Raw genomic sequence first — 14,959 nt, 5'->3', positions numbered from 1 at the left:
ATCTTGGGGATGATGGTCAGTGTGTAGCAGGTCTCAGAGAAAGAGAGGGCACGGAGGAAGAGGTACATAGGGGTGTGGAGAGATCTGTCCACCCACGTGAGACCCAGGATGGCCAGGTTACCTGCGAGGGTGAGAAGGTAGAGGACAAAGAAGGCCACAAAGAAGAATCTCTGCAGATGTGGGTACAAGGAGAAGCCAACAAGAATGAATTCTTTCAGGATTGTCTGGTTGACCTTCATTGTTGCATGTGTGAAATCTGGAAGAAACAACAAATAAATATTCAGTTCTCCATTATTCTTTGGAAAGAGTGGAGTAAGCCAGATGATCAGAGTGAGAGTTACCAACTGACTGTTCATTTAGTGTGGCAAAACATGATGCATGTGTAGGTTATTTGTCTTCCTAATTTTTAAATCAGTTATACTTTTATTCAGCATCCAATTCCTGATTGCCTGGTTGGTGACAGAAGACTTTTTATGGCTTATTGCTTTAGCAGAGTTTATTGGTTGGTAATATAAGGGGAAAATACTCTAATGGATGTCTAGATAAAGAAAATTCAGGTGCATTAGGTTAGCCAGATTTGTGTCAGATGCTGAATATTAAAACAATTACCAAGGAGCTAATAGATGTACAGAGTGAGGGTCTGACAAAGTAATTTCCACATATAATATCGTCTGTAAATATCTAATGAGTGAATATTCATAGTATGTTTGTTAGTAACTAGGGACCAAATTTAGACAATGGTAAAGAGTCCCAAGTCATTATATCTTCTTGCAGGAGACATTTGGGTCCTGAAGTATTAAAGGAAAGTAATGAACTTGCTCTCTTCTTTGTATTCTGAGGAGAGGGAATACCAGATACATCAGGACCCTCTGTATTAATAGTGATTCAGTAGAGTACGTGGATGGTATGATAAACAGACTCTTTATGCAAAAAAAGTTTATGCAGGTGGAGCTGAGATTTCGCCCATTCCTTCAGTGGCAAGACCAGCATCTCAAAAGCATAAATGCTGGAGACTCTACAAGTTCTTGGATATTCTCCTTTTCATTTAACCTCATCCTTCTCTGATGTATATTTGATACATTCCGCCAGCTTTGTATTATATTGTTTCTTCTCCCACATATTAACATATTTAATAACTAGCATTGATAGGGTCTAAGTAAAATTAATTCTAATGCTTATTGGTTTGATTCTTGACAATGTAGATAAGAAGCTATGGAATGTGTATGACACCTGAGATTTTCATCATTTTAGAAATAAGAGAGCTGTGTCTCTAACATGGTGTATTTGTAGCTAGCATACAACTGCTTTGATTTTATTGTACATTTTTTTGCATTTATCTTTGTTTTTTTCCTTCTGTAAAGAGTCTATGTGTCAGAGAGCTCTATTCCTCAGAGTGGTAATATGGAGCATTTTAAGAAGGTAATGATTCCCAATACAAAAGACTGGATAGGTTAGTGATCACAAAGAGGCTGAATCTATAAACAACTTCTGTTTTACTTGATTATTCAGCTGTGGTGAGAATGTTGAGCATAGAAATAAACAATGTTTCCAGTCTTAAGGAGATTTGGTTGAGGCTAAAATTAAGCATTCTTTAAGCAGAGTCAAACTGGTCACTGGCAGTCGGAAAAAGCAGTAGGAAAATGGGCTGAATCATTATTTTGAAAATGCTCTGAATTATAGATAATTTTCACATATAAATTTGTATAAATGCATATAAATAATATAATTATAATTATATAATTATAACCTTTTATAATGAAAGTTTGCAGCCTTATGGACCCTAACTTAGACATCTCTTGGATACTTTGGTCTTCTTTGACCTGACATGACTTTCATCCTCCCTCAGCCTCTCCTGATATATAAATAATCTTTCCCTGTACCGTTTCTCCTTTCCTGTTTCATTCTTTCCCTCCTTGTATCTACATTGCACCTTTCATAAGTGAGTAATTGTATCCTAAAAAGAAGTCTAGAGTATTATTTTGTTTTCCTGCCTAAGGCTGTATTCTGGGAGGCTGTGTCTAAATGATCCTTGGGCTTCCTCTTGAGGCCTTATTGGCAAACCTCCTTAGGATCCAAACTGAGTGTGAGACTCCTTGGGATCCCCACCCACACTTGCAATTGTTGTTCCACTTTGCCCTTAAAGAGCCTTGTGAAAACTCTGGATTGTCCCAGAAGACTGACTCCCCTCTCAGAAACACAAGGTGCCATATACCCTTCCATTATCATTGAGTCATTGAGTAGATCTCCTGTCTCAGTAGAACACTGTGCTCACTAAAGTTTCCAAATTCTCTTGACTCTCCCCAGGAACTCTGTAAGTAGAGCAATTAGATGGATTGTGAAACTAAAAGATTAACTAAGTACCCCAAAGTGGGTGAGAGGGAGAAAATATTTGCAAACTAGTTGCTTTCCATACCTGGTATCCATGGTGCAAAATTCAAGCTCTTCCTAACAGACGAACTGCAGGATGGTCTGATTCCACACCAAAGCCACATTCCCTCCTAAACAGCCAGGGGTTGTGTGTTCCCATCCATCATTCATTTCAGAAGCATTTTGAAAATGCAAGGAATCAGTAATACGTATTCCTGGACAGCTCCTTCTTACTGAATCTTACCTCACTTGTGTGATAAATATCTGTCTACTTGGTGAATCATTAATAGTAGAGTATGAATTTCAGAATCTTCTACATCTGGCATATTCTGAATGTGTGTGTCTGTGGGTAGGGGTGTGAAAGTATTATACCCCACTTTACCCTCAATTATGTCTGATGTCGCCAAATCAGCGTGTATCAAATTTAATTTGGACTATGGGCCCACTAATAGAAGAAATACACACCCTTTCCAGAGACACAGAGAAATGGTAATTTGGAGAAAGTACAGAGTCCAATCACCTAGAAGAGTGTCTTACCTTGTGTATTTTTTCAGTGCCCCAAAGCCTATTCAGTGTTAGGGTTATGTTCTTCCACGATGGTCTTCACTCTGTGCGAAGCATGCTTTCTTCTTCACTCAGAAGACACAGGGATCCACTAAGTATAAATGCCATTGGTCTAAGAGCCTGCGTTTTAGCTTTATCATTGCTAGTTTAGTGACCTTAGCAAAGTCCTTGTACCTTCTGGATCTAAATTTCCCCAGCTGGGATGTGAGGAAAAGGGTCCTGATATGGTACAAACTTCAGCTTTCTGTGGCTCTAGTGTTTTCCACATGAGCTGTGTGGCTGGAGCACACATGCCATGGTCTGTTTCTACCACTCACTGAGCCACAGTGGTTAAGAAGCATTTCTTCCACCAGTTTGGAGATATTGTCTGAGTATTATTAGCACTTGTGATTCCTCAGCTCTAGAGGTTTGGCTCTAGTTAGGAGACCCTAAGGGATTCCTCTCTTCTTTCATCACAGGGAGCAGGAGAACTTTCTCACTCAACTTTGTAATTTTCTCTCATTAGTTCCAGGGCTGCTTTGTAACATGTGGCTGGGAAAAGTCTGCCTGAAACCTCTGGGGATTTAAAACTTGCAGAGTTCATATCCAGTCCATGCTAATCCCTAAATTTTGTTCTGCAGTGAGGGGAAGTGTGTTGCATTCTAATGATTTCACCCTCCTCCACATTCTGGCTTTTCATCACCTGCTCACCCACCCCCATATCCCGCCCTGGGTATTTAGGAACAACTCAAGGTATGAACACTGTACTCTGAGAAAACCCAGAAATGTATAATGAATGGTCTCTTGTTACAAGGAAATTGTACCTGGGGGAGGAAAGAAGATAGAGCGGATTTGATTCCACGACTCAACTTTTAGAAAGTGTTAAAAAAAAAAAAAAAGATTGACCATTCAGGTATTGGTATGGATTAGAAGTAGCATAACTCAGACTATTTTTGGAAATGTAAAAATTATAAAGTGTTTTTATTTATTTATTTTTCCATTTATTTATTTTTATTTTTTATATAATAGTTTATTGTAAAATTGGTTTCCATATAACACCCAGTGCTTCCCCTCACAAGTGCCCCCCCCATAACCATCACCCCCTTCCACCCTCCCCCTCCCACTTCAGCCCTCAGTTCGTTTTCAGTATTCAATAGTCTCTCATGGTTTGTGTCCCTCTCTCTCCCCAACTCTCTTTCCCCCTTCCCATCTCTATGGCTCTCTGTTAGGTTTCTCCTGTTAGATCTATGAGTGCAAACATATGGTATCTGTCCTTCTCTGCCTGACTTATTTCACTCAGCATGACACCCTCGAGGTCCATCCACTTTGCTATGAATGGCCAGATTTTATTCTTTCTCATTGCCATGTAGTACTCCATTGTGTATATATACCACATCTTCTTGATCCATTCATCAGGTGATGGACATTTAGGCTCTTTCCATGATTTGGTTATTGTTGACAGTGCTGCTATGAACATTGGGGTGCATGTGCTCCTATGCATCAGCATTTCTGTATCCTTTGGGTAAATCCCTAGCAGTGCGATTGCTGGGTCATAGGGGAGTTCTATGGATAGTTTTTTGAGGAACCTCCACACTGTTTTCCAGAGCGGCTGCACCAGTTTACATTCCCACCAACAGTGTAAGAGGGTGCCCGTTTCTCCACATCCTCGCCAGCATCTATAGTCTCTTGATTTGTTCATTTTATCCACTCTGACTGGTGTGAGGTGGTATCTCAGTGTGGTTTTGATTTGTATTTCCCTAATGATGAGTGATGCTAAGGATCATTTCATGTGCCTGTAGGCCATCTGGATGTCCTCTTTGGAGAAGTATCTGTTCAGATCTTCTGCCCATTTCTTCACTGGAGGATTCATTTTTCAGGTATGGAGTTTAGTGAGTGCCTTGTAGATTTTGGATACTAGCTCTTTATCTCTTTGCTCTTTATCTGATTTGCCATTTGCCACTATCTTTTCCCATTCTGTCAGTTGACAGTTTTTTTTTTATTGTTTCCTTTGCAGTGTAGAATCTTTTTATCTTGATGAGATCCCAATAGTTCATTTTTGCTCTTGATTCCCTTGCCTCTGGGGATGTATCGAAGAGGAAATTGCTGTGATTTAGGTCAAGGAGGCTGCTTCCTGCTTTCTCCTCTAGGGTTTTTATGGTTTCCTGACTCACATTCAGATCCTTTATCCATTTTGAGTTTATTTTTGTGAATGGTGTCAGAAAGTGGTCTAATTTCATTCTTCTACATGTTGCTGTCCAGCTCTCCCAACACCACTTGTTGAAGAGGCTGTCTTTTTTCCATTGGACACTCTTTCCTGCTTTGTCAAAGATTAATTGGCCATACACTTGTGGGTCCAGTTTTGGGCTCTCTATTCTATTCCATTGGCCCATGTGTCTGTTTATGTGCCAATACCATACTGTCTTAATGATGACAGTTTTGTAGCAGAGGCTAAAGGCTAGGATTGTGGTGCCTCTCATTTTGGTTTTCTTCTTCAATATTACTTTGGCTATTTGGGTTTTTTTGTAGTTCCATATGAATTTTAAGATAGTTTCTTCTAGCTTTGAGAAGAATGTTGGTGCAAATTTGATGGGGATTGCATTGAATGCATAAATTGCTTTGGGTAATAAAGACATTTTCACAATATTTGTTCTTCCAATCCATGAGGTTGGAATGTTTTTCCATTTCTTTGTGTCTTCTTCAATTTCCTTCATAAGTCTTCTATAGTTTTCAGCATACAGGTCTTTTACATCTTTGGTTAGGTTTATTCCTAGGTATTTTATGTTTTGTGCAATTGTGAATGGGATCTGTTTTTTTATTTCTCTTTCTGTTGCTTCATTTTTGGTGTATAGGAATGCAACCAATTTCTGTACATTGACATTGTACCCTGCAACTTTACTGAATTCATTGATCAGTACTAGAAGGCTTCTGGTGGAGTCGATCAGGTTTTCCATGTAGAGTATTATGTCATCTGTGAAATGTGAAAGTTTGTCTTCATCTTTGCCAATTTTGATGCCTTTTATTTACTTTTGTTGTCTTATTGCTGATACTAGGAATTCCAGCCCTATGTTAAACAACAGTGGTGAGAGTGAACATCACCATTATGACCCTGAAGGGGGTGGGGGAGGGGAGAAGAGGGTGATGGTCATGAAGGGAGACACTTGTGGGGAGAGGCACTGGGTGTTATATGGAAACCAGTTTGACAATAAACTATTATAAATTAAAAAAAAAAACCCACAATGAGATACCACCGCACACCTGTCAGAATGGCCAAAATAAAAAACACAAGAAGCAATAGGTTTTGGCAAGCATATGAAGAAAGCAGAACCCTCTTGCACTGTTGGTGGGGATGCAAATTGGTACAGCCAGTCTGGAGAACATTATGAAATTTCCTTAAAGAACTAAAAATGGAACTACTTTAGGATTTCACAATTGCACGGTTAGGTATTTACTGAGAGTATAGAAAAATGCAGATTTGAAAGGCAACATGCACCCCAGTGTGTATAGCAGCAGCATCAGCAATAGCCTAACTATGGAGAGAGTCCACATTTCCATAGACAGATGAATGTATAGAGAAGATGTGGTAAACATATACAAGGGAATATTTCTCAGCCATCAAAAAAGAATGAAACCTGGCCATTTGCAGAAACATAGATGGAGCTACAATGTGTTATGCTAAGTGAAACAAATCAAGCAGAGAGAAAATTCCATATGATTTCACTCAAATGTGGAATTTAAGGAGCAAAACGGATAAACATGTGGGAAGGAGGGGAAGAGAAGAGAGGAAAACAAACCAAAAGAGGCTCTTAATGATACAGGACAAACCGAAGGTTGATGGAAGGAGGTGGGTGGGAGATGGGCTAGATGGGTGATGAGTATCAAGGAGGGTACTTGTTGCAATGAACACTGAGTATTGTTGTATGTAAGGGATGAATCACTGAATTTTATTCCTGAAGGCAGCGTTACACTGTATGTTAACTACATTTTAAGTTTAAAAAAGTTTAAAAAATTAAGAATTGCAAAATATAAACATAAAACATTTTTTTAATTTCAAAAGTTTGGCATTTTCTCTAAAGTTGTCCTTCCATTTTGCTCTGCCATTTGCTCTTTGATAAAAAGAAGTTTCATTTTTGTGGTTTGGCTGATCAATTTTTCGTGTCTGATCCTTTTTGTCTGCTGTATGAAAAATTTCTTTGCCTACCTCAAAGTCATGAAGTTTCTCTCCTGTGGATTCTATTAGTTTCTCTGTACTTTCACACATTTAGATCTAAGAGTCATCTTGGATAATTTATGTGTATGGAATGAAGAGAGGATTAAGTTTTTAGCTTAGTTTAGTTTAGTTTTTTTATACTGAAATGTAGTGGTTTCAGTACCATTGTTTAGAAAAACTTTCTTTTCTTCCCTCATTAATTTGCACAGACAACTTTATGAAAACTGATAGATATATGTACCGATGTGACTATTTCTGGATTCCATATTTCTCATTGACCTATATACCTACTTTTTTTTTCTAGTAGCATGGAGTTTTCATTATTGTTACTTGATAGTGATTTTGAGATCAGTTGTTTAATTCACCCCAATCTCTCATGGTTTCCAGATAAATCTTTAGAATTAGCTCATCAATTTCTACACAAATCTTGTTTTCCATGTTTATTTATTTTTGAGAGAAAGAGAGATAGACAGAGGGAGACAGAGCACAAGTCGGGGAGAGGCAGAGAGAGAGGGAGACACACAAAGCAGGCCCCAGGTTCTGAGCTGTCAGCAGAGAGCCCCATGCAGCCCCAAACTCATGAGCCCTGAGATCATGACCTGAGCCAAAGTCAGATGCTTAACTGACTGAGCCAACCAGGTGTTTCAAATTGTTTCAATTTTTCATTAAGTTGCATTGAATCAACAGATAAATCTTTACAATATAGAATATTTTTATCCGTGAAATTGATTGTTAATTTATTTATATTTTCTTTTATTTATTGCATTACTATTTATCATTTGAAGTACAGAATACTTCCTCATGTTGTCCTAAATTGAATTCTAAGTGTTGATTCTAATCGCCTATGCTTTGATGCTATTGAAATTGACATATAAAAATGTAATTTCTGGGACACCAGCGTGGCTCAGTCAGTTGAGGGACACTTGATTTCAGCTTAGGTCATGATCTCAGGGTTGTGGATCGAGCCCCACGTCAGGCTCCACAATGAACTTGGAGCCAACTTATGATTCTGTCTCTTTCTTTCTCTGTCCCCTCCAATCCCCTCTCTCTTTATGTTTTAAAAAAATGTAATTTTTTATTTTTTATATATAATATAAAGAAAAAATTAACTTGAGAACTTGCTAAATGTACTCATTTGTTTTGTAGTCCTTCTATAGATTTAGTATGATTTTTTTTTGGTACTTAGTCATGTTATCTGCAAATGAAGGGTTTCATCATCCCTTTCAAATCATTTCATCCTTTTAAAAAATATTTTTTAATGTTTATTTTTGAGAGAGAGAGAGAGAGAGAGACAGAAGGAGAGCAGGGGAATTGGAAGCAGGCTCTAGGCTCTGAGCTGTTAGCACAGAACCTGATGTGGGGCTCAAACTCAGGAGACTTCAAGCTGTGAGACCACGACCTGAGCTGAAGTCAGCCACTTAACTGACTGAGCCACTCAGGTGCCCCAAATTGTTTTATCTTTTATACCCTTTTCTTACATTATCACACTGGTTTGGACTTCTGGTACAATGCTGTAAAAAGCAATGTACTCATTCTAGAGAAAAGAATTCAATATTTCATAATAAGGTGGATGGTGGTTTAAATAGAAGCAGAGTTGTTTTTTTTAAGTCAACAGTGGTTATTGATTTTTAGAAGTAAAATTTTACAAATATTGAGATGAGTAGATTGTCGTTTTTCATTTATTTGATTAGGTTAATGAATGATGTCAACTTTCAAATAGTAAATCAGTCCTGCAGTCTTTGAATAAATCACCTTTATCATGAAATATTACTATTTTTATGTATCACTGGCATATATATATATGTGTATATATATATATATATATATATATATACACATATATATATATATATATGATGAAATGGGCTCAATGGTATTTTGGAGATGTTAGAAGAAAAGACCAATGAATTGGAAAATAAATCAGTAAAAATCAGTCAATATGAAGAAGAAAAAAATTAGAGTTTAATTAATGAATCAATTTTATCCTAGCGAAATATGTCAGAGAAAGACAAATATATGATATCACTTATGCAGAATTTAAGAAACAAAATAGATAAACATAGGGGAAGGGAAGGAAAAAATAAGAGATAAACAGAGAGGGGCAAACTATAAGAGAGCCTTTAATACAGAGAACAAACTGAGGTTTGCTCGAGGGGAGGTGGGTGGGGGATGGGCTAGGCAGGTGATGGACATTAAGAAGGCCACTTGCTGGCATGAACACTGGGTGTTACATGTAAGTGAGGAATCAGTGTGTTCGACTCCTGAAACCATTAGTACATTGTATGTTTACTAACTTGGATTAAAATAAGTGAATTTAAAAAATGAATCAATTCTGTGAGGTTTTTGGGACAATATCAAGTAGTCCAACATTTGTGTAATTGAAATATGAGGAGGAAGCCAAAAAATACAGAGGAAGAAAATATTTGAAGAAACAATAGCTGGAAACAGCCCAAATGTGATGGGAAGTCAAGATGTTCAGCAAATTACAAGTAATAAAAAAACAAAAACACATCTAGACACATGATGATCACACTGATGAAAGCCAAGGTAAAGAGAAAATATTGAAACAATCTCAATATGGCAGTCTTTGTTTAGTCAGTATGTTTTATAATAAAACGTAGATTCAGAAAATCACTCAAACAAATAGCATAGTGAACATTTGTATCAGGCAGTGAAAATTTGTATGCAGTCACTACCCAGATCAAGGAAGAGAACTTTGCCAGCCAGGAGTCCCTCTGTGTGCCCCTCCCCACCCCAGCCTCCTCCCTCCGAAAGGAATCACTATCTTAAATTGTACACTAACCTTCTCCTTCCATTTCCTTTCAGTTTTACGTGGCTTGTCTAGCCATGTGCTGACCAATTCTTCTTTAATGAACACAATTTCTCAATTTTAATTTATTCGATCTTCTCATTTTTATGTAAGATTTTAATATTCAGTTTAAACAATCTTTTCATATCCTAAGAATATTGTGCAGATAATTTGTTTTGTATTCACATTTAAATGTTTCATAGTTCTGCCTTTCTTTTATTTATAGTTTATTTATTTTTAATGTTTTTATTTTATTTTTGAGAGGCAGAGAGACAGTGTGAGCAAGGAAGGGTCAGAGAGAGAGGGAGACACAGAATTTGATGACAGGATCCAGGCTCTGAGCTGTCAGCACACAGCCCCATGCAGGGCTCAAACCTACAGACTGTGAGATCATGACCTGAGCCGGAACAGATGTTTAAATAACTGAGCCACCCAGGTGCACAAAGAATTATATTAATAACCCTTTACAGTTTTCCATGGAGAGGACTTGCATGTCTTTTGTTAAATTTATTCCTAGGGTTTTGATATTTTTGAAGCTTCAAAATGTGACATGTTTTTTGAAAACCAGATTCCAATTGCTGCTAATTTATGGGGATGCAGTTTAGTTGCTTCTGTACCATGTCCTTAGCCTTATATTGAAGGTTAATTCTAATGATTTGTATGCTGATTAGTTTTGGATTTTCTAACATAGAAAAGTTTATAATCATGAGAAATGATTGTGTTTTTTCTTGTATAGTCCTTCTGTCTTTTGCTCCTTTTCATTGCACTGACCATTTGGAATAAGATGGAAAAGACATGATGGGAGAAGCCATTCTTGTGTCTGAGTGCGCAGGGACACATTTAAATGCTTCACAACTAGGCGAGGAGTTGGATCATTGAATCCCAATGCAGTACTGATATACATAATGTGTTAGGACAACATAACAGAGTGTCAGCTGTACTTAGTCAGACACAAAAAGAACTTTGATAGCCCGGTAGGTTTATAACCTATTTTATTCAGGTTATATTTATTTATTTTGAGAGAGAAAGAGCAGAAAGGGCTGAGGGAGAATCCCATGCAGCCACCCCAGTGTCAGTGCAGAGCCTGATATGGAGCTAGAACCCACAAACTGTGAGCTCATGACCAGACCCCTGAGCTCTAATCAAGAGTCAGACACTTAACAAACTGAGCCACTGAGGCTAGCCAAGAATAGTCTTTTGATTCCTATTATGCTAACAGGTTTTATTCATCCCTGAGTGTATATTAAACTTTATCCAAAAATTCTTCTTTATCAATAAAATAATAATTACATGATTAATAGCCTTTATTTTGACAATGTGATAGATTCTACTAATCGATTTCAAATATGCCTACCTTGAATTTCTGAACTAAATCCATCGTGAGTTTTACTTAAGAGTTCTGTGTCTATGTTCCCGAGTGATAGTTCAATATCTGGTTTCTAGTTGTTCCTGGCCCAAAAACCGAGTTGAGGAGTGTTTATTCTTTTTCTTTTATTTTAAAAAATATTTTAAAATTTTATTTATATTTGAGAGACAGAGAGGAGAGACAGAGTGTGGGCAGAGGAGGTGGGGAGAGAGAGGGAGACACAGAATCTGAAGCAGGCTCCAGGCTCTGTGACATCGGGGTCGAATTCATGAACCAGGAGATCATGACCTGAGTCAAAGTTAGACGCTTAACAGACTAAGCCACCCAGTCACCCCTACTCTTTTCTATTCCAGGGAAGGTTTGGGCACATTGGCAAAACATCCAATTTAGAATTTTGGCAGAATCTCCTAATGAGGCTTAGAGGTTTCAGAGGTTCATTTGTTTGTTTGTCTGTTGTTAATGTTGAATATATGAATTAAAATTCTATTTCTTGAGAATTCAACGGCTGGTTTCCCCAGGTCAGCATTAATATGTGTTCTCTAGGCATCTTCCCACTTCCTGCAAATTCTCAAATCAATGATCATGAAATCACTCAGGGGATTCTTTCATCTTTTATGTGGGTGTGATGTGAGAAATGCCCCAATTTCATCCCCATGATTGCTTAGTTACATTTCCTGTCTTAATTTCGTCATCAGTCTCCCCGGGAACAGTATGACTTACTGTTATTCTCAACATTCCACCTTTTGACTTTTGAGCCACTGGATTGTGTGCTATTATTTATATTAATGTCTGCTTCTCTGTATTTATTTTATTCTTTACAGTCTTTTTGTGTTCATTTATTATTTCTTTCCCAAATTCTTGAGAGGAATGCTTAGGTTATTAGTTTTCAGCCTGTGAACATCACTAATATGCATTTTGGAGGCCATGTAAATACTGAAAAGCTATATCTTTTCAGCTTTGACCTGTAGCGTTTTCATTTTCTCCAATTCAAACCATTGTTCCAGGATTCCCAAGATTAGTATTTGATTCATGATTTATTTAGAAAGTGTCTTTCTTGACTTTTAAACATATAGGTATTTTCCAGCTCCCCTTCAGTTACTTATTTCTATCTCAACATTGAATATAAAGTAGATAATTAGCAATGCCTCCACAGTCACCAGATCAGGTAGATGCAAGTTAATTGGTCCAAATACAAGTTCAGGAACTGCGGTCTACACTTTATATTTTCTATGCCAACCATGAGTGGGTAAATTGTTGGCATCTATTTGCAAGAATTTATGGCTTCGCTAGATTGTATAGTTAGTTCTCAGGCATGGAACCAAAGTAGAAGAAACATTGTCGTGAAGGCAGTGAGGACAGATTGAAGAGGGGACATATTCTACCTGCACAAGATGGTCCCAAGAAAGAAAATAGGATCATGGTAAGAGATAACCATGATCGATGTGTGTTCCTAACTTTTTTCATCCATTATCTCATTTATCTTTATAACATCCCTATACATGATGGGGAGCAGACATTGTCTTGACACTTGTCATATATGTGATGTACATGAAACCCAATAAGCATGTTGTATCCAACATGAGAAAGCAGAAACTGGATTAACAGCAGAACTGAAGAAAGGGTTCAGAAAATTCCTGAGATTTGATGCTGTGTTTATCTGGTTTCCTTCATTGCACATCATCTCTCTGCCAAAATTGTTCTGGAATAGCTTTCATTGTCAGGTCTGTCAATATTATGAAATGTAATTTTTTTAAACATCTGCTTTGAATATCTTCCATTTAAAGAAAGTAGGGGTTATTTCCAGCCCTGTTCCAGGGACTTTGCATGTTATAGCACATGCATAGTCTACTGCCCTATTTGCTCATTGGATCAATGTTCCAAGATTACTTATATATACAGAGTGAGCCTCTGACAGTCACTTGAAGGACCCACTCATGAGCAGTGTTTTTAAAAATCTTCAGTAATCAGTATCACATAAGACTTACCAAATATACACATCAATCCAGATATGCATAACAGACCGTTGATGATTTCTACATAGGGTGTCACCAGTGAGAAATGGTTTCTCTCCTGGGAGGCACAGCCCAATGCCTCACAAAGTTTCTTAGAAAAATTTCTGAATCTTTGTATCTTTTGATATTTGTAAGCATCTCTCAGTGTTGTGGTTGGAGGGGTTGTTCCTCCCTTTCACAATCTTGCTATTCCCATGCCATCAATGGTGCAGGATCACCAGAGGCTGACTGGCAGAACTGTACTATCTTTAGGAAAAGCCAGCAGAAGTAGAAGTGGAAGTAGAAGTAGTTGAACAACTTTCTTACAATTAAGTGAATGTTTGTGATGGTTGAGCTCCTAGACGGTCTCTGGTTTCCAACGTGTCACCCTCTGGTACCAGGCCAATGGCAAAGGCTTCTTCTGAAGTCACATGATAAATGCCTACTGACATCAGGGAACAGACAATCATGCAGCAGTAATCCAGGATTATGGATTCAGAAACTCCTCTTTGCAAGCAGCTTTCTGAACGCATTCTTCATGTCTCTATTCCTGAGGCTGAAAATGAGGGAGCTGAGGAAAGGGGTAATGACAGTGTAAGGGACAGCAATAAGTGTGTCATCCCCTCCTGAGCCTTCGGGTTTCAGATAGACAATAGCTGCGAAACCAAAGTGGACGATGACCACAGTGAGGTGAGAGGCGCAGGTAGAAAAGGCCTTCTTCTTGCCCTCGGCTGACGGGATCCTGAAGACAGTGGAAAGAATGAAAACATAAGTGATGATGATGAGCAGGAAGGTACCCATCAAGCCGGACACTGAGATCACTGTTACAATGAGTTCTGTGTGGTTGCTGTTGAGACAAGACAGCCGCACCACTGCCTGCATGTGGCAGAAGAAGTGTTGGATGAGGTTGGGGTTGCAGAAAGAGCCCTGAAATATCAGTGCAGTCTCTGTCACAGAGATGAGGAAGCCTCCAGCCCAAGCAGAGACCACCAGTTGTCCACAGACCGCATTGGTCATCAGCAGTGGATATCTGAGAGGGTTGCAGATGGCCAGAAAGCGATCATATCCCATCAAAGTGAGGATGATACAATGAGTGCCACCAAGTCCCAAGAAGAAATACATCTGCAAGCCACACCCCATGACTGAAATGCTTCTCTTCTCAGTGAGCAAATCCGCCAGCATCTTGGGGATGATGGTCAGTGTGTAGCAGGTCTCAGAGAAAGAGAGGGCACGGAGGAAGAGGTACATAGGGGTGTGGAGAGATCTGTCCACCCACGTGAGACCCAGGATGGCCAGGTTACCCGCGAGGGTGAGAAGGTAGAGGACAAAGAAGGCCACAAAGAGGAATCTCTGCAGATGTGGGTACAAGGAGAAGCCAACAAGAATGAATTCTTTCAGGATTGTCTGGTTGACCTTCATTGTTGCATGTGTGAAATCTGGAAGAAACAACAAAGAAATATTCAATTATCCATTAGTGCTTGAAAACAGTGGTGTGAATAAGAAAGATGATCAGCGAATTACAATTACTAATTGATTCTTCAAGTTTTATGGCAAAACACCATGTGTATGTAGATTATGTGTTTTTCTGGTTTTTAATTCATTTGTTATACTTTTATTCAGTGACCAATTAATGACCACCTAGTGGATAATGGAAGATTTTTTCTTGCTTATTTTTG

At 38.3% G+C, this 14,959-nt stretch overlaps 2 protein-coding genes across 2 annotated transcripts in view; both read right to left on the bottom strand.

Moving 5' to 3' along the window:
- Window positions 1–239, bottom strand: part of LOC115287183 (olfactory receptor 10X1-like) — a 982-nt gene extending 743 nt beyond the window's left edge. Inside the window, exon 1 of the mRNA XM_029933434.1 lies at window positions 3–239. Coding sequence (XP_029789294.1) covers window positions 3–239 — 237 coding nt within the window. The remainder of the gene's footprint in view (window positions 1–2) is intronic.
- Window positions 240–13,778: 13,539 nt separating this feature from the next.
- LOC115287182 (olfactory receptor 10X1-like) lies at window positions 13,779–14,728 on the bottom strand. Its single transcript, XM_029933433.1, has one exon. The coding sequence runs from the start codon at window positions 14,700–14,702 to the stop codon at window positions 13,779–13,781; it is 924 nt and encodes a 307-aa protein (XP_029789293.1). The 5' UTR covers window positions 14,703–14,728.
- Window positions 14,729–14,959: the final 231 nt, after the last annotated feature.

This window comes from Suricata suricatta, chromosome 3, assembly GCF_006229205.1.
Source record: "Suricata suricatta isolate VVHF042 chromosome 3, meerkat_22Aug2017_6uvM2_HiC, whole genome shotgun sequence".
Taxonomy (NCBI): Eukaryota; Metazoa; Chordata; class Mammalia; order Carnivora; family Herpestidae; genus Suricata; species Suricata suricatta.
This window is presented reverse-complemented; position numbering and strand designations above follow the sequence as displayed.